Source organism: Mytilus edulis, chromosome 4 (assembly GCF_963676685.1).
Source record: "Mytilus edulis chromosome 4, xbMytEdul2.2, whole genome shotgun sequence".
NCBI classification, from domain to species: domain Eukaryota; kingdom Metazoa; phylum Mollusca; class Bivalvia; order Mytilida; family Mytilidae; genus Mytilus; species Mytilus edulis.
Window position 1 is genome coordinate 20,950,544 of NC_092347.1, and position 19,403 is coordinate 20,969,946.

At 30.8% G+C, this 19,403-nt stretch overlaps 1 protein-coding gene across 2 annotated transcripts in view; it reads left to right on the top strand.

The window, feature by feature from the left end:
• LOC139519192 (dmX-like protein 2) overlaps positions 1-19,403 on the top strand; it is a 101,063-nt gene that overhangs the window by 2,940 nt on the left and 78,720 nt on the right. Inside the window, exons 2-10 of one of the 2 annotated variants that reach the window (XM_071311063.1) lie at positions 7,039-7,164; positions 8,669-8,740; positions 9,668-9,697; positions 14,335-14,413; positions 15,046-15,223; positions 16,758-16,824; positions 17,661-17,700; positions 18,558-18,699; positions 19,120-19,305. In XM_071311063.1, the coding sequence (XP_071167164.1) occupies positions 7,039-7,164; positions 8,669-8,740; positions 9,668-9,697; positions 14,335-14,413; positions 15,046-15,223; positions 16,758-16,824; positions 17,661-17,700; positions 18,558-18,699; positions 19,120-19,305 (920 nt within the window). The remainder of the gene's footprint in view (positions 1-7,038; positions 7,165-8,668; positions 8,741-9,667; positions 9,698-14,334; positions 14,414-15,045; positions 15,224-16,757; positions 16,825-17,660; positions 17,701-18,557; positions 18,700-19,119; positions 19,306-19,403) is intronic. The other variant, XM_071311064.1, reaches the window with a different exon arrangement.

Sequence of the window (19,403 nt, forward strand, 5' to 3'; positions counted from 1 at the left end):
TTAAACAAAAACAGGCTTATTTATGTACATGTACAATGTATGTAATAAGATACATGTATTATAAATGAAAAACAATTATGATTTACAGCAATAATAGCTATACTGAATATTAAAAGATTTGTTATAGATCATCATCAATAAGACCTAACCTAAATCCAGATCAAATTGATAATTTTTATCATGTTTATGTACATTGTATTTTTATTAACCGGATTTTTGTGACAAAAATTTCGGTTATTGATTTGGGGATGTACGGCAGGCTGGCGGGCGGGCGGCTGGCGGGCGGGCGGGCAGTCGGTCGGTCAGGCGGGCGGCAATCAAATGTTGTCCGTGCATTAACTCATGAACCGTTCAACCAAAGCTTTTAAAATTTTAATATGTTGTTACTGACAACTAAATGAAGGTCAAGTTCAATAATGGCGATTTTGACTTTTACCTTTCAGGAGTTACGGTTCTTGAAAGATTGAAAAATGGAGTTTCCAGTCGTGTCCATGCATTTAAGCATGAACTGTTCTACCTAAGCTTCCCAAATTTTAATATGTTGTTACTGATGACAAAATGGAGGTCAATAGATATAGGAAGATGTGGTGTAAGTGCCAATGAGACAATTCTCCATACAAATAACAATTTAAAAAGTAAACCATTATAGGTTAAAGTACGGCCTTCAACACAGAGCCTTGGCTCACACCGAACAACAATAATGGCGATTTTGACTTTTACCGTTCAGGAGTTATGGTTCTTGAAAGATTGAAAAATGGAGTTTCCAGTCGTGTCCGTGCATTTTCTCATGAACCATTCAAAGCTTTTGAAATTTTTATATGTTGTTACTGATGGCAAATTAGAGGTCAAGTTCAATAATGACGATTTTGAGTTTTACCGTTCAGGAGTTATGGTTCTTGAAAGATTGTGAAATGGCGTTTCCATTCACGCTGTTGCATTTACTCATGAACCATTCAATCTAAGCTTTTCAAATTTTAAGATGTTGATACTGATGACAAAATGGAGGTCAAATTTGATATTGATGATTTTCACTTTCACCATTCATCAGTAATGGTTCTTGTGATATTGCCAGGACACAAATAAATATTAATAAATCCAGTTTGCTGTCGTTGTGACAGCCTCTTGTATTACTTTAATCCAAATTTGTAAATAGTTGAATTTGGTATGATTGCCAATAAGACAACTATCCACAAGCTTTCATAATATTACATTCATAAATTTCTGTTCTTTTGCTTTAGTTAGTATACTTTTCCTAGTTGAATGCATGATTTATAAAGAATAGAACTACATGTATATACAGAATTAATAAATGACAGCTGCAAAATTGGAAATGGTTTAATATTTTTTTCTCTTGAATGTTTAATAATATCCAAATTGCAATTAAATTCTCTGTTTTGTGTAAGAGAATAGCCTACATGGCCTATGGCTATGTTGATGATAATATTTGGTTTGCTGCAGTATTAGACTAGTATTTTGTTATAGTTTTATAGATTATAAATGTTTATTGACTCCATTAGTTAAGGTTAGGTAGCTGTAGAGTTATTACAATGACCAATTTACTGATTAATAAAAGGCTCTGTAAGCTGTAGACAAATGATTAATGATTAGACGCCTACAATCAGAATTCTAATACAAGGACACTGTTTTCATGATGCCACATTTTTAATGATACTAAAATTTCTCTTTACTTTTCATTTTGCTTTTTGACATATACACATGATATATTTTACAACTCTAGCTATGTCATGTATGTTTATATATTACATGTAGTTGAATTTGATTTCTGTATTACTTTGGAATTTCACTATAATTTCACCAGTCCATAATAAAGACTTTTAAATCCCTAGTTCGTGATGTCCAAATCCATGAAATCTCTCTGAAGCCTGATAGAAATGTGAATTATAAACATTTGTATACCAAACTGTCAGCTGACATGTTGATTTCTAGAATTAGTTAGAAATATGAGAAGAAATTGAGGGACATTTGATAGCAAGAAAAGAATTAATGATACAAGACAGGCAAAAGTAAATATCTTTATTGAATTTTACCAATAAATTATTTAAGAAATGTCTTGTATTGTCAGGCTGTTTTAAAGCCTTTCACTCTGTACGTTGATTGATTTCTTCTCATCACAGTGAAAGTTTTTTTTCTTCTGTAGAATTGATTATTGAATATTGAATATAGTCAGTTTAATATGTAAATATTTGATGAAAGTGTATTGTATTTTACTAAATTTTATGCATACATGTAAATATTAAGTGATACATCCTCATAAAGGTAAACCTTTATAGAACTAAAAGTAGAGTTGCTAGATTTTCTATAGTCAGATTCTAGTGCAGTACCACATGTATCTCAAATATTTGTATGAGAATCAGTTCATAGGCTTTGACTCAAAAGTTTTCAGTGTATTTTATCAATATGAAGTATCAATGTGTCAAGCTGTTATGTATCAGTCTTGTTGTCATCGTCAGTTTTATTCCATGAAATAATTCAGTCCTTCTGTTATGATTATATAAAATCAGATTCCTCAGAAATGTTGAGATCATATATGCTATGAATCAAGATCAGTCATGTTTTGTGCTGAGTCATCAGTATTTCTAATTCATTTATTGTGATGTTTCATACCTAATGTGTCATGATTTGTGCCATGTTGGTTTTTAATTTCTTTTCCGTCATATTTACATTGTTGTGTCCCTTTTTGTGGTTTGTGTCATGTTGTGTTTCTTTTCCATGATTTGTGTCATGTTCGAATTCATGTTTCTTTTTCATGATTTTGTGTCATGTTGTGTTTTTAAGTCATGATTTGTGTCATCATGGTCATGTTGTGCTTCTAAGTCATAATTTAGCAAAAAAGTTTAGATCATGTTGTGTTTGTTCCATGAATTGTGTCTTTGTGTCATGTTGTGATATATTACCATGATTTGTGATTTCCATGATTTGTGTCATATTGTGTTTCTTTTCCCTGATTTGTGTCATATTGTGTTTCTTTTCCCTGATTTGTGTCATATTGTGTTTCTTTTCCCTGATTTGTGTCATATTGTGTCCCTGATTTGTGCCATATTGTGTTTCTTTTCCCTGATTTGTGTCATATTGTGTTTCTTTTCCCTGATTTGTGTCATATTGTGTTTCTTTTCCGTGATTTGTGTCATATTGTGTTTCTTTTCCGTGATTTGTGTCATATTGTGTTTCTTTTCCGTGATTTGTGTCATATTGTGTTTCTTTTCCGTGATTTGTGTCATATTGTGTTTCTTTTCCATGATTTGTGTCATATTGTGTTTCTTTTCCATGATTTGTGGCATATTGTGTTTCTTTTCCATGATTTGTGTCATATTGTGTTTCTTTTCCGTGATTTGTGTCATATTGTGCCTGACTTGTTTTGAGTCATCTTTATATCTTTGATTTTTAATATAAGAGGGACAGAAAATATATATAATATTAGGACACACAATAATAATTGATTTTGGATTTCTATTATGGTTTTATTTGATTTTTATCCTGAACATGCATGAAATATTTGCCACTGGATTTTAATTAAACAACCAACAATCAATTGATTCCTTATTAAATTGCATTAGTGGAAGAATTACACCTTTGATCTTTGTATCTTGAATATGTACCAGTAATTAATATGAGATTTGTGGTTCCAAGAACTTCTATGACAAAGGGTATTTTAATTTGATCTATTGGTGAAATATTGATCATCAGTAATGGCTTAGATCAAATTCCTATTTTGTTCCATAAGTAAAGGAGACTTTTTGTTTTTGATGCAAAATATTTAGTACTATTAATTTGTCAATAATTGATTTCAACAATTCCTTTATTATCTGCTAATAAATTGCTTAGAAAGTTACATTTAAGATCAATCTTGTTGACATATCTATTGTTAATTGAAACTAAATCAGTTTATAAAACATTTTACATTGATAGGAAATGAATTTGAGGAGGGGTCCTGATCCCGAAATCCCGGGTTTAAAAACATGAAATCCCAAAATCCCGGGCTTAAAAATACAAAATCCTGAGGTCCTGAAATTAGAAAATAAGAATTCCCAGATCCCGAAAGGGTCAATCCCGAAATCCCAAGCTTAAAAACACCCGATCCCGGAATCCCGATAAAGGTCCTATCCCCCCTCAAATTTGTAAGCTTAAGGTTAAAGTTAAGTTTCATGCTACAAAAAACTATTCCAGCCCTAAATTTTATGTTTTGATAGTGAAATCTGTTTGTTTTATATATCCCAACCTACTAATTAATAAAGAAGATAGAGAGAACAATTAACAGAAAAAAATATCAGCACTGAAAGATCAACAAACGAGATTTTTGTCATAAATTCTATTCTTAAACTACTTAACTAATCTATAATGTTGGACAGTGGCCATAAGTAAAAGATGTGCATAACCCTAAGGGTCCAATAACTTTACTGTTTTGTGGACAAAAAAAGGATTAACTGCATGCAAGAGAACTTTAAGTCGCCTCGTACAAATAGTTTAAAGCTTAGTACTCCTGAAAACATTGAATTAGCCATACAAATGTATGACATATCTGGTATTAAGAAGGACATGTACAGTTATAATAGAGTGATAAATTTCACATGCAGTTTATAAAGGTATAATTGTTTTCTTGCCTTTCTGCTGTAAATTTAAAAAGTAATTGACATGTATACATGTACATGTTTGTGTGTTTCTAGGGAATCTTGAACAACCATTAATATTACAATGTCATGAATGTTAAATGATATAAAACATTTATAACTGAGTGGAAAAGCAGTGTGATGTACACACATGTTGTTATACAATATTACTTTCCAAATTAAAAACTAGTTTCAATTATTGCATTGGTCATCCCGTTGATTTTTTTGCATTTAAAATTTTTTTTCTTGGAAGCTCATTTCAACACACAAATCATATAGATTCTCCTGGCTACTAATTAAGTGCTTATTTTCTACAGCTGACCAGAAGTCATTTGTTAATCAATACTTTACTTCATTGTCACTTGTGTGTCATACAAAAAAAATAGCCGTAGACTTAGTCAATACATTAATCCATTGATGTAAACAGGATAAAATATTATTTCAATGTCAGAAACCCTAAGGGGAGTATCGGTGGAGATACACTCATGGGAAATGAAGAACTGTTTAGCTCATAGACATCATAGTGTGGTAATGACATAAACTCTAACGTCTTTGGGAAGAGTGAACACATTGAATCAGTAGAATAGACTGAATGCTACCAGCTGATACTTTATTGGAATATTTGTTTCACACTGGTTAAGCTTTTAAGAATAAGGAAATGTGGTATAATTTCCAATGAGACAACTATCCATCAAAGACATAAGTACAAGATCTTAAGAAACAACTTACTACATGTCACCATACAGCCTTTAAGGTATAGAACCACTAATTTAGGCCCGGTTGGAAAGAACATACAAGATAGTAGTACATATTTTAAACAAACCTTAACAATGAGCAAAAAACAATGATGTGAAAATAAAATCATGGTCAATTGAAATCTATTTCTCTTAAACAGTAAGCAATGTCAGTATCTGTAATGTGCTGGTCAAAAATAACTGTTCAATATGTCTTGAAATTAAGAGAATTTATTGCAGAAATCTTAATTTATAACAGATTTAAAACATTAATTTCAAACAATATTTTTCATGAGTGTACTACATGATCAAGGCAGCTATTTTATACTACCCATTTTATTCAGTATGATAAGACAACTTATTTACAAATGTAGAAGATACCAGTCTGATTTCATTACACTCCCTTTTATTTTAATACACTACCATTTAGGATCTTTATTTTCTTCTATAGGTGTTTAAAAACAGATTTATTACCTAAAAGTACAAGTTTATACATTTTGTAAAATTTTATCGCATATAAAACATGAAACATCATCCCATGATGATGATGATGATATATGATGATATATCTGTTTCTATTGCCTTTCACTAAATGAAAAAATTCAATTAAACATTCCTTACAATTGTCAGAATAAAATATTTAAATCTTTGGAATTTTTGAGTTTATTAAATCTTTAGAGGTTTTGAGTTGACATGTAATTTCCTGAATATTCACAAATGGATTTTGAAGCCTAAAACCTCTCTTATAAGTACAGTTATTGGGTATGTCTTGATTAAAATTGAGATCAATAATTTATTGAAATTCAACAGCAATGAAGCTGAGAACAATTACAACATCCTAACATCAATCATCTTCTTAACAGAACATTAGTGTTATAAAATTAAACTAAAAACTGATAACCTTGGAAATGTTGGAGGTTGAAACTAGATTAGTGTAATAATCTAATTAAACTTAAAACTGATTCTTTCATTTTGACCTTGGAGGGTTGAGACTGCTAATAATCTGTTCATTTAGTATTGGATAAGGCATAATGACTTATTTGCATTTTGATACAAAACCATATTCATTTTGTAGATACTTTAAAGACTTTCATAATGTTATATTTATAAGAGTGACAAAAGATACATTTTTTTGTACCAAAGGGACATTCAAACTCATAAGTTGAAATCAACCAACAACAACTTGGCAAAAAACGGAAAAAAGACCAAAAGTCAAACAACAGCAACAAAACACAACATTGAAAACTAAAGACTGAGCACCACTAACCAGTCCAAAGTCACTGAAAAGAATACTGTAAATTCAAAAATTATTGTGTATATTTATTAATGTGATTTTGTCATTTAAGACTAAAATGACATTATAATTTTTGCGAAATTGAGAAAAATCTGCCGCATTTTTCGCAATGATAAAATAGATTTACAGTATTTTCATTTAACACATTTCATGATGTCCACTAAACACCTATTAATTACAAAGCTTTTGATCAGAAACAGTCATGTGTAAAGAAAAAATGTATCAATCATGTATTTCACCACCATTTGTAATATAACACTGCAAAGAGTTCCTGAATGTCATTTCATTTGGGGCAAAATTATATTTGTGACTAAAGATTTTATTTTATAGTGTTACTATGCCAGGCAACTTGAGTTCTAAAGATGAGTTATTTGTGAATTTTCAGGCCTATGCTGCTGGATGTGATATTGTTATTCTAGCCAGTGATTTCCAGAGAGTACAGATTATTCCTGGTGTCACCCATGGCAACATAAAGGTCAACTGTATAGATTGTTCCACAGATTCAGGGAAGGTAAATGACCAATGACAACTATATACAAACTATATACAAACAGATTGTTGTACAGATCGAGAAGGGGACTGTAAAATGCATTAAAAAACCATAAAACATATTAGATCATAATGGGGTTACCATGATTTAATAAATGTCTCAATACAGTGTTTCTCAGTTTGAAAGCATATTACTTTTGACTTGTGCAGCTATTACTAGGGGTTGTTTAACAACCTTGATGACCAATGAGGGTCTCAAGGTCAGTTCTTGTGCAACAAAAGTTTTATCAAATTAAATCTAAGCTAATTTTATAATTTCATTTTGACACAGGTATAGCTGTTATATTTGATCTTTGTTTTAGCAATTAAAAGTCATTGATAACATATATATGTACAACAGCATACTTGTACAAATCATTGATAACATATGTACACCAGCATACTTGTACAAGTCATTGATAACATATGTACAACAACATACTTGTACAAGTCATTGATAACATGTGTACAACAGCATACTTGTACAAATTATTGATAACATGTGTACAACAGCATACTTGTACAAATCATTGATAACATGTGTACAACAGCATACTTGTACAAGTCATTGATAACATGTGTACAACAGCATACTTGTACAAATCATTGATAACATGTGTACAACAGCATACTTGTACAAATCATTGATAACATGTGTACAACAGCATACTTGTACAAATCATTGATAACATGTGTACAACAGCATACTTGTACAAATCATTGATAACATATGTACAACAGCATACTTGTACAAATCATTGATAACATATGTACAACAGCATACTTGTACAAATCATTGATAACATTTGTACAACAGCATATTTGTACAAATCATTGATAATATATGTACAACAGCATACTTGTACAAGTCATTGATAACATGTGTACAACAACATACTTGTACAAATCATTGATAACATATGTACATCATATTTGTACAAGTCATTGATAACATATATACAACAGCATACTTGTACAAGTCATTGATAATATGTGTACAACAGCATACTTGTACAAGTCATTGATAACATATGTACAACAGCATACTTGTATAAATCATCTGATTTTGATTTTAAATGAATAAAATTGAGAAGGGAAATAGGGCATGTGTCAAAGAGACAACAACATGACTAAAGATCAAAACAGCTGAAGGCCACCAATGGGTCTTCAATTCAGCAAGAAAATCCCTCACCCGGAGGCGTACCTAGCTAGGTTGCATGAATGAAAAAGAGCTAAGATGGTCATCAGGACTTTTAAAAGAAATTACAGGGATTGGACCGATGATTTTTTGAAAGAAAGAAAAATGAAGTTAGGACAATGTAGGACATCAAACCAGTAACAAAACAAAAGAGATTTTGATTAACAAAGAGAAGTGTGTTATCTAAATGTACAAATTTAAAAAAAAAAAAAAAGGGAATAGTTGTGCTTGGAAAGAGTACCTGATAAAAGTACATATTGATCATGGAACTATGTTGGTTATTTTGTAGATTGCAGCATCATATAAAAGTAAAGTGTACATCTTTGAACCAACACCACTATTACACCATGAAAGTACACATGTAAGTGTTCTGACATTTAGATGATCTATATTGCTTGTACACATAAAACTTTCATACATTTTATTCTCTTTGTGTTTGCATAACTTTCTTTAATACCTTTGAGCTTTATTTTTATGTTAAAATCACTCGTAGAATTTGATTTAGTTTCTAATCTATAAACCTGTGACTGCTCTAACATATTTATACATTTTATCTGTCGCTAAGAATCAACCTCTTATTTCCAAAAACAGCAACACACAGTTAACTCTTGGCAACAATGGTTTTCAAAGAATTATGCCCCCAGAATATTCTATGTTAAGGATCTATGTTAGTTTTCTGCATCTTGTTTAAAAAAAAATGAGGTAAAATCATGCTTCTTTGAAGATCAATTAGCTGATCTTTGAAACCAAACAAAAAATCATGTCCATGATTGCATTTCTTTTTTTTTTTTTCCTTTAGATAAGCAATCTTTTTTTCTGCTTTTGTCATTTCTATATAGTAAATTTAGATGAAACAAATCCCACTCAATAATTTTTTTTAGACTGAAGTTAAATTATTGTGTAAATACATGTATACTGAAGAATTTATTCACATACATAAATCAAGCATGTAACTAATTTAGTTGATTATTGGAAATCATTCCCAAACTAAGTCTAGCAGTAATTATCTATTACATAATTCTTTATGAGAATTCATGGGCTGATTCCTTTACTAGTAGTTCATATAAATAAATTTACATAACTTTCAGTATTCATTCACTGATACTTTAAGCAATATTTTATGTAAATAAATTTACATATATTTCATTTACATGTATTTCATAAGTATTTTGAGTTCACCTAATTAATAAATTTTTGTGTTGGTTTCAGCATCTAATGTCTTGTATCTATATATATTTTCTTATTTCTTAGTACTAGTTTTACTTTTTTAGTTGTACTTATATTTTAGGAAGAGGATGAGTGCACTATTCATCCACATGTAATTATGACTTCGTGATATTTTGATCACGACCTAACATTTTACTAACATAGCGTATTTGGCATGTTGACCCTTGATATATAATTTAATTAGATATGGTATGCCTGTAATACATGTACAGCCTTAATTGGAATGATGTTGGTAATAGGTATCATATATATAGTCCATGGTGGTATGGAGGTTAATGGCTATAACATATATTTAGGTATTGGAGGTAAATTAAATTCATTACCGATTTGAAGATTTCTAGAACTACCGTGGATTCATCTATTTTCGTGGGTACCAATTTTGTGGATCAATGAAAACTTGCATATTTATGGATATTTAATTTCGTTAAAAGTCTGCAAACATTCCTTTTGAAAATTTGTAATTCATGATAAATTTTAATTCGTGGTTCACCTGTTCCCACAAAATCCACAAAAATTAATATCCAATGAATATTATAAATCCAGTCCCCAGTATGATGTACCGGTATGTTTTTTTTTGTGATATCTTTTTTTCCGGAATTGAAATGACATCTTTTACCATACATCTTTTTTCATATTGCTTGAAATATAGCAAATAGATGAACTTTAAAAACAAAAGCACGAACAGTTTACTTAGTTTTAAAATAACAATAATTTTTTTTTTTTTAAATTGATTGGAAAGCATGAAATTTATGGAAGAAATAAATGTTTAAATGGATAAAAGTATTTAATATAAATGATTATGAAATACTTAATAGGTATTAGTTTATTACTCCTATTTATCTTGTTAACATTAGCCAGTCCATACATTGTTAACTGGACTAGGACAGTAGGCCCTTGGTTATAGATATCATAGGTGAATATTAGTATATAAAAAAACTTTTTGAAAATGAATTGAAATTTGTATTCAGGTCTATAACTGGTACAATATTTCTACAAAGCTATTTATAAAAATTCATAGCAATTTTTGTGGAACCTGTTTTTAAAAATATTAAATATTTGTGCGAGTAGAATATTATACTTGTACATAAATTTATAAAACATATTTTTGTTATAAGGTTAAAATGAAACCTATCCATTTTGTTTAATAACTTTGAACACTTCTCAGTAATAAATGCAAAATAAAACATCACTTCTGGTTAAATATCAGTTTGAGTATATATACTCTTCCGATTATCCTCCCTAGACTATATGGACAAAGTGAATTTAAGGAAGATATGTCCATGTACTTTCAAGGAGTTGGCTGTCCAGTCCATTAGCTGTCATCAAAATTTGATAATTTGGACTAAGTAATCATACGGCAAGAAATATTTCAGATGCATGACTGCATGAGCTTATGTTTTTATGCATTATAATATATAATCAGTATAAAATGTCAGTTTTTCATTATAATACATTCAAAAATGTATCATTTAAGCAGTTCAGTAATTAATTCCCTCAAGTTAACCTGATATTAAACAATTATCAAAAAGAGCTTCTTTTGTATAACAATTTGATTATATTTATACAGAATCATCGTTTGGGAAAGGTTTGTAAATCACTGGCTAGACCATGCTTTGATTCTTAGCTATGATGTCATAGCTATAAATAGCTAGATTATGCTTTGACACTTAGCTGTATTTGGCAAGGGTCAGTTTTGTCTTCGTTATAACTTGTATGACTAAACACTGAATGCTTTACTTTGCCTCACCACAACTCTTTTGTATGACTAGGCTATTCATCAGTTGTTTGAGCAAAACAAGGATTTAATTTTTGCCACTGGACCTTTAAGGAAACACCAATTCAATTTCTGGAACAATTCTCATACAGAACTAACTTTCACCATTCAAGAAAATTCTTGATTCTACATTTTGAACAGCACTAGCATGTAAACAATGATTAATTTATACAATTCTCAGTTTCCTAAAAAATTGTTTTTAACCGGATTTTTGTGTCAAAAATGACAGTTATTGATTTGGGGATGTACGGCAGGCGGGCGGGCGGCAACCAAATGTTGTCCATGCATTTACTCATGAAGCGTTCAACCAAACCTTTTAAAATTTTAAAAGTTGTTACTGACAACAAAATGGAGGTCAAGTTCAAAAATAACGATTTTGACTTTTACCGTTCAGGAGTTACAGTTCTTGAAAGTTTAAAAAATGTCGTGTCCATGCATTTACTCATGAACCAGTCAACCAAACCTTTTAAAATTTTAATATGTTGTTACTGACAACAAAATGGAGGTCAAGTTTAATAATGACGATTTTTACTTTTACCGTTCAGGAGTTACGGTTCTTGAAAGTTTAAAAAATGTTGTGTCCGTGCATTTACTCATGAACCGTTCAACCCAAATTTCCTATTAGAAGTTTTGGTCCTTGTAATATTGATAAATGCCAGAACACAAATAAATGTTAAAGAATCTCATTTATTTTGTATGAAATTCTGACACCATTAGAAACATGCTAAATAAAATTATTTTCAAATTTTATATTTTCCAATTTTTAAATATTCTTTAATTATGAATATTTGGATTTAAATTCTTAATTCTACTAACTTGGTTCCTCAACTAAAATGGTCTCAAGGGACAAAAATAAAACAGAATGGTACAAGATTTTATATTCCTTAAATTCATAAAAGCCATAGAAAAACTGATCAGCATAAAATCTTCAGAATGACAAGAAAGAAAAAAAATCGTTGACAATTAGCAATACGGATACCAGATCTTCAAAAAGCATGTAACTGTAAATTGACCCCTGATAGTAGTTACTGCCCTTAAAAAATTTCCCCCTGAATTTTCCAATGATATATTTTTTTCCATAAGAGAAATTCCGATTTCTTGGTGCCTTAGATTTATATATTTTTTTTACCTGTATCTATAGAATACATGGTGAAAGTGTTTAGATAAGATTTAAGGATGCAAAATATGTTTTTATGTATATATATATATATATGCTATGCTACTATTATAGCAATGAAATTTCTGCATACAATTTGTTATGAATAAAAGGAGAAAGGGGTATACATGTACATCATCAATGAAACAGTAAACCAACAACTAAAATAACCAAAAGACATCTAGAGAAAAATTTACATATTTAAGCAATAAACAGGTGTCTACACTTTAGTATTAAACGTCATTTTAAAATGGACGAAGTTACTCACAAACATATCATAAAAATGATATGTTTGTGAGTGACTTCGTCCAGTTTATACACCAATAAATTCCTTTAAAAAGGTGTTTAATCCTTATAATTTGTTCAGATTGGAGATTGGGAATATATTTTTCCACACTCGTTACCTCTATTACACGTAAATTGTATATTTATGTCACTGAATAAGCCTGGCGCATGAATATATTTGTTGGTTAACGCAAAAATATGTACTCACCGAAATTTGCTATCTGATAAAAAGCAAACTGCAAAAACTCTTATCATTCAAACAAATGTTTTGTGTGTTATTTTATTTTATTATATACTTAGTAGTAAATACAGATAAATTGTATGTGTAATACAATCGATGGCAAGCGTGCTGTATCAGCCAACCGTGATGATATCGATATCAGCACGGTTGCAAAAGCTTTATCACACCTTTAATCTGTATGACGTCACATCATCGATTGCAGTCACTGTTGCAAAGTTTTATCAAATCCCTAATCTGTATGACCTCATGTCAAACTTATAATCTGTATGACGTCATTTCAAAACTCCTTATATATCTGTATGACGTCATGTCACATAAAAAAAACCATCTGCTTGAGGTAAATGTATATAATAAAGTGTATATGATATGGCCTTTTCAATATCGCATCCGTATCAACCCCGAGACACCAATATAATCCCAAGAGCTCTGCTCGTTACCTCTATTACACGTAAATTGTATATTTATGTCACTGAATAAGCCTGGCGCATGAATATATTTGTTGGTTAACGCCAAAATATGTACTCACCGAAATTTGCTATCTGAAAAAAAGCAAACTGCAAAAACTCTTATTATCATTCAAACAAATGTTTTGTGTGTTATTTTATTGAACAATTAACTTGCAGTGAAAATAAATTTTGTTGACGTCGTTGTTATTATCGCCGCCATCTTGTTTACAATGGTAACAAAAAGAAGTTCGGTCAACGTCGTCTATCGAAAAATAACCAACGTCAAGATCAACTACCGGAAGTTCTCTCGACCAATAATATCAACATATTCCTTAATATGCAAATCATAATAGAATTATAATATGACAAACTCTGTATAATCCAGTTTTACTTGAACTATCATTTATGACTTCTGTAAAAGAAGATCATTAAAATTTATTAACACATACTCTTCTTTAATTTATTCAATTGATCAAATGTCTGACTTAGGAATGTTAACTTTTGTTTCATAAATGAATTCAAAACTATGGTGACTTTTCATCTAGTTTATAATCAGTTGTTGGCCTTTTATATCATTTAATTCATAAGAACATTATGTTGACAATATTAATAAATTTTATATCGAGTATAATTAGCAAACTTGACAACCTTTAAGTATATTTTAATAACTCCAACTTTGTTTTGGGCAAATTAAAGTGTTTTTTTAACAAGATTTTTTTTAGACTAAATATTTTTTGATAAACAGATCAGTTTGTTAGATTTGAGTAGGGTACATAGTGAGTAACAATTTGAAATATGTCATTGTCTTTAAATTGTTTATTTGTAGAAATTGGACTATCAGTGGTATCAGACAGCATCTTTTGAAGCAGAAAGTTTGATTAACTGTCTAAGCTGGAATCTTGAAGGTAAAGTAATTATAATTTTTACAGTTACAAAATATTGGTCCTCTTTTTATTGCCATTATTTGACTGTTTCATATGTAACCAATCATGCCAATTGCAAAAACAGAAACTCTTGTCATAAAGTTATTACTAGAAGATGCATTTGAAATCTAGGTATAACTTGACAAGTGACGAAACAAAGAGTGTGGACACAGTAATAAGGTGGACACAGCATAGATTTAGTTAAATGCATTTATTTCTTTTAAAGAATTGAAAATTAGGAAATTTATGCAAAAGACCCAATTTGAATAATGCAGCAGTACGTCTGAGCATGCAAAAAAGCCTTTAAGACACTGATCGATAACATTCTCGGATTTATATATTTTCTCAAAAATATGCATTGTTTGTTGAAACAAAGAAAAATTTCAAAAACAAATTTATAAAGCACAAAACACTACATTTATAGATACTATTACAAGTATTTAAATTTTTGTATGGTTTCAGAAGAGTTGTGGCTCAATGGAATCGGTTTCTTCCTTAAGTAGTACTCATAGATAAATAAAATTCACATTGTTCTCCAATGCTCCACTCATCTCAAAAGATGAACAAATCTTATAAAATATCTTAATCTGAATTTTCTTTTTATCTGTGTGCAGGGTCGCGTCTCCTGACAGGAGGTGATGTTATCCAGATATGGCACCTAGATCATGAGCAGCATGATGAAGAAAATAAGGGTGTCAAGTTTTCTGTGGGAGACCATGAGGAGGAGGGGAAGGTACACCATCTTTATGATGAAGATTCACTACCAGTGTGGGACTGCATCTGGAGAATCAAGTAAGTTTTCCTTGGGAGACCACGAGGAGGAGGGGAAGGTACACCATCTTTATGATGAGGTTTCCTTACCAGTGTGGGACTGTATCTGGAAAATTAAGTAAGTTTTCTGTGGGAGACCATGAGGAGGAGGGGAAGGTACACCATCTTTATGATGAAGATTCACTAGAAGTGTGGGACTGCATCTAGAGAATCAAGTAAGTTTTATTTTGGAGTCTACAAGGAGGAGGGGAAGGTACACCATCTTTATGATGAAGATTCATTTCCTGTGTGGGACTGCATCTGGTGACTCAGGTAAGTTTTCTGTGGGAGACCACGAGGAGGAGGGGAAGGTACACCATCTTTATGATGAGGTATCCTTACCAGTGTGGGACTGTATCTGGAGAATCAATAAAGTTTTCTGTGGGAGACCACAAGGAGGAGGGGAAGGTACACCATCTTTATGATGAAGATTCACTACCAGTGTGGGACTGCATCTGGAGAATCAAGTAAGTTTTCTTTGGGAGTCCATAAGGAGGAGGGGAAGGTACACCATCTTTATGATGAAGATTCATTACCTGTGTGGGACTGCATCTGGAGAATCAGGTAAGTTTTCTGTGGGAGACCACGAGGAGGAGGGGAAGGTACACCATCTGTATGATGAGGTTTCCTTACCAGTGTTGGCTTGCATCTGGAGAATCAAGTAATTTTTCTGTGGCAGACCATGAGGAGGAGGGGAAAGTTACAATCTTTATGATGCAGATTCACTACCAGTGTGGGACTGCATCTGGAGAATGAAGTAAGTTTTCTGTTGGAGACCACAAGGAGGAGGGGAAGGTACGCCATCTTTATGATGAAATTCACTACCAGTGTGGGATTGCATCTGGAGAATCAAGTAAGTTTTCTGTGGGAGACCACGAGGAGGACGGGAAAAGTACACCATCTTTATGATGAAGACTGACTTCCAGTGTGGGACTGCATCTGGAGAATCAAGTAAGAAATATCTTGGTGATCTGATTTGGAGACTGCTAGGAGTGTGTCTTGAGTATCTATTTTAAATTAGATTTTATCATCTGTTGTAGTGATTTGTATGAATATATACATGTATAAGTTTATCATAATAAAATTCGGAACTATAGTACTGTATATCCTACAGGGGTGTATCTGGAGAAATACAGTTTTGTATTCACCATGATCCTTTGGGCACATTGACAATGAATATATAGATACATTGTATTTAAAAAGAAACAGGATACCGACAAGTTATTTAGCTAGTTAATTAAGAAAGTCAAATTTCCACGTTAATTTTGGAGAAATTGCTTATAAAAAATATTATACAAAATGTATTTACAGGTATATAAGTAAAAGGTAAATCTTGATCAGAGTCTTTAAAAAATGGAGTCATCAAATCTTGTAAATGTGACTCAGGATTTGATAATTAAGGGTACTCCAATAGTTATTCACTAGCTAGCTTCTTTTAAATGATGTAAATGTTTTGCACTATAAAGTAGGTTCAACTAATCTTAAAATGTACTTGTACACTTGTATATATTTACAGACCAGCTACTCCTGTATATTTCCTGAAGTACTCACATGATGGACTGTTGTTTGCCTCTGCTGGACAGGTCAGTACTACAATATGTAGACACTTCTATTTAAGAAGACAGTTTTAAAATATGGGTTTCTGTCTACTGCAGTGTTCTCACCAGATATTTCATTAAGCATCCTGGTCAACAGGTGAAATTGAAATACCATCTTGTTTCTAAAAATTATAGCATCACATCCATAACATAATCTATAAGAAAACCTCTTCAGATAGCATCTCATTTAAGATTATAGCAACACATTACCTTGATGCTAATAGGCCCTGGGGAAAACACTGTTAGCTGGGATGCACCACAATATGTAATCAATGTACTGATAGATTTAAAAGGGTTTTCTTTACATAGCATATTCCACTACCTGTGCAATAACTTTTGGATAGTTAAACAGATGATATGATAGCAAAAACATTTAACAATTTGCAATAACTTTCATAAAAATGACATAAACTAGATAAACAATGACAATGAGACTGGTGCAAACTTCTCCTGTTTGTCATGCCTTTATATTAAATTATCAAATAGTCTTTGTATTGCAAACTTAAAAGAAATATGAAAGCTCTGGTTATCTTTATCATGTTTATTTACCCTCACTTCACTTAAGAATCTTAACTATTAGCTACAATGCATATGCTGTTAAAATCTTAATATGCTTCACATGCTATTGAGTTTTTTTTATGTCTTTAAAAGGTTTTTACATTATAGAAATATTTACAAATTCATTAAGTAGCCTACTATTGGTTCAGCAGAGAACCATACAATGTTTTTAAGTATTTATGAAACTGTCTTGGTAAGAGGTCTATCTTGGTCTGTGAGGGACTACAGAAATATTATATTTAAGAATATATATTTTCTTACAGAATGATCGTCTAGTGAAGATTTGGTATGAGGACAGAAAAAGTGAGTATATATAATTATGTTTAACATGAGTGAATTATTACATTACTATAAATATGTTTTACATGGTAATTTTAATTGGCAGAAATCAATCATTAGGCATTATAGAATTATATTTTCCCCCAAATAGAATGTAACATTAACATGATTAAAGGTGTTTGCGTGTCTAAATCAATTTTTTTTCTCATATATAAGATTTTGCTGTTCATTTTTATAAATGAACTTTATCATATCCTTAATAGAAAAATGAAATAAAAAAATCGAGTCAACATTCATTTAAGCTCACAATCTGCCTCCAAAGGAGCTTACATTTTTGTTAATGTCCTTTTTTTTCTGTTGAACTTATAGGAGAAATAGAGGTAATATCGAAATAAAAAAAGAACTAAATTACAGAAATTGCTAATATTTTACAATTATTTAGTTTATGTACAGCTTATTTGAATATAATAATAAAAAGTATAGGTCACCGATGAATAAAAAGATATTTCAATTTTAAAGCCAAAAAATGGCACCAAAAGGAGATGATTTGCTTCCTTTTACTACGTCACAAGGGTAAAAGGTTAAAGATCTGGTTTGGTGTGTTTATTTAGTTAAAAAAAAAAGTTTTATGCATACACATTTACATCATTTCATTCTGATATGTTTGTAAAACTTGCCATAAAAGTACATTGTTGTCAGAAAATGACATGAATATTTATCAGTAAAACAACTTATACAAAATCTACTGAAATATCAAATACAGCTATCCTTTGATATTTTGTTGGTCTTTATATTTCATGACTTAGAAAATTCTAAACATTAATTTTTACTGGTGAAAATGATAGGAAATGCATTACTAATTTAAATATGTCTTTTTACAGTATCATTTCCATCGACCTTAACAAGAGGAGACAGTTTGATAAGTCCTAAGAAAGAAGAGCTCCATTATTCCTTTGTATATGTGGCACACCCTAGGACAGTGACAGGATTCTCTTGGAGAAAAACTAGCAAATTTATGCCAAGGTTTGTACATGTATTACTTTGTTCTAGTAGTCATTATAATTTGAGCTTACATGTATGTCAAATTATCGCTAGTCAAAAATGGACCATCTATGAAGAAATACTATCTATACTAACTGAAAATCTACACAAAATATTGAAAATTTTTTTAAACTAGAAAAAAAAAATTCTACATGCAAAATTGAATATTGACTGTCATCATGGTCATTTATTTTGTATTTCCATTAAGAAACTTGAATGACTTAATGCATGTTGGTAGTCAACATATTTGTTTTGTCGATATGTTTTTGATTTCATTATAAAAAAAAGGAAATAAAGAAAAAGGAAACACATATCTATATAATATCTTTATTTGATATAGATAATGTAAAATTAGCAGAAAAAAATGTTTTATATTTGTTCATACAGAAATATACATTTCAGGGGATCTGTAGCTAACATGTTGGTATCGTCTTGTGCTGACAATGTCTGTCGACTGTGGATAGAGACAGTGCTCCCTGATGATGGATTAGTGGATTTAGAACAGTTTGATCCCAGTGCATCATTTGATCCTAAATACCATACACACAGACATAAGAAACGTTTCATGCAAAGATTAAAAACAATCAGGTTTGTAGATACTAAAAGTTCATTTCATCTGTCAAATAAAACTGATAGAGTATAAATAACATTTAAACCGATAGGCTATTTTCATATTACCGACTTTC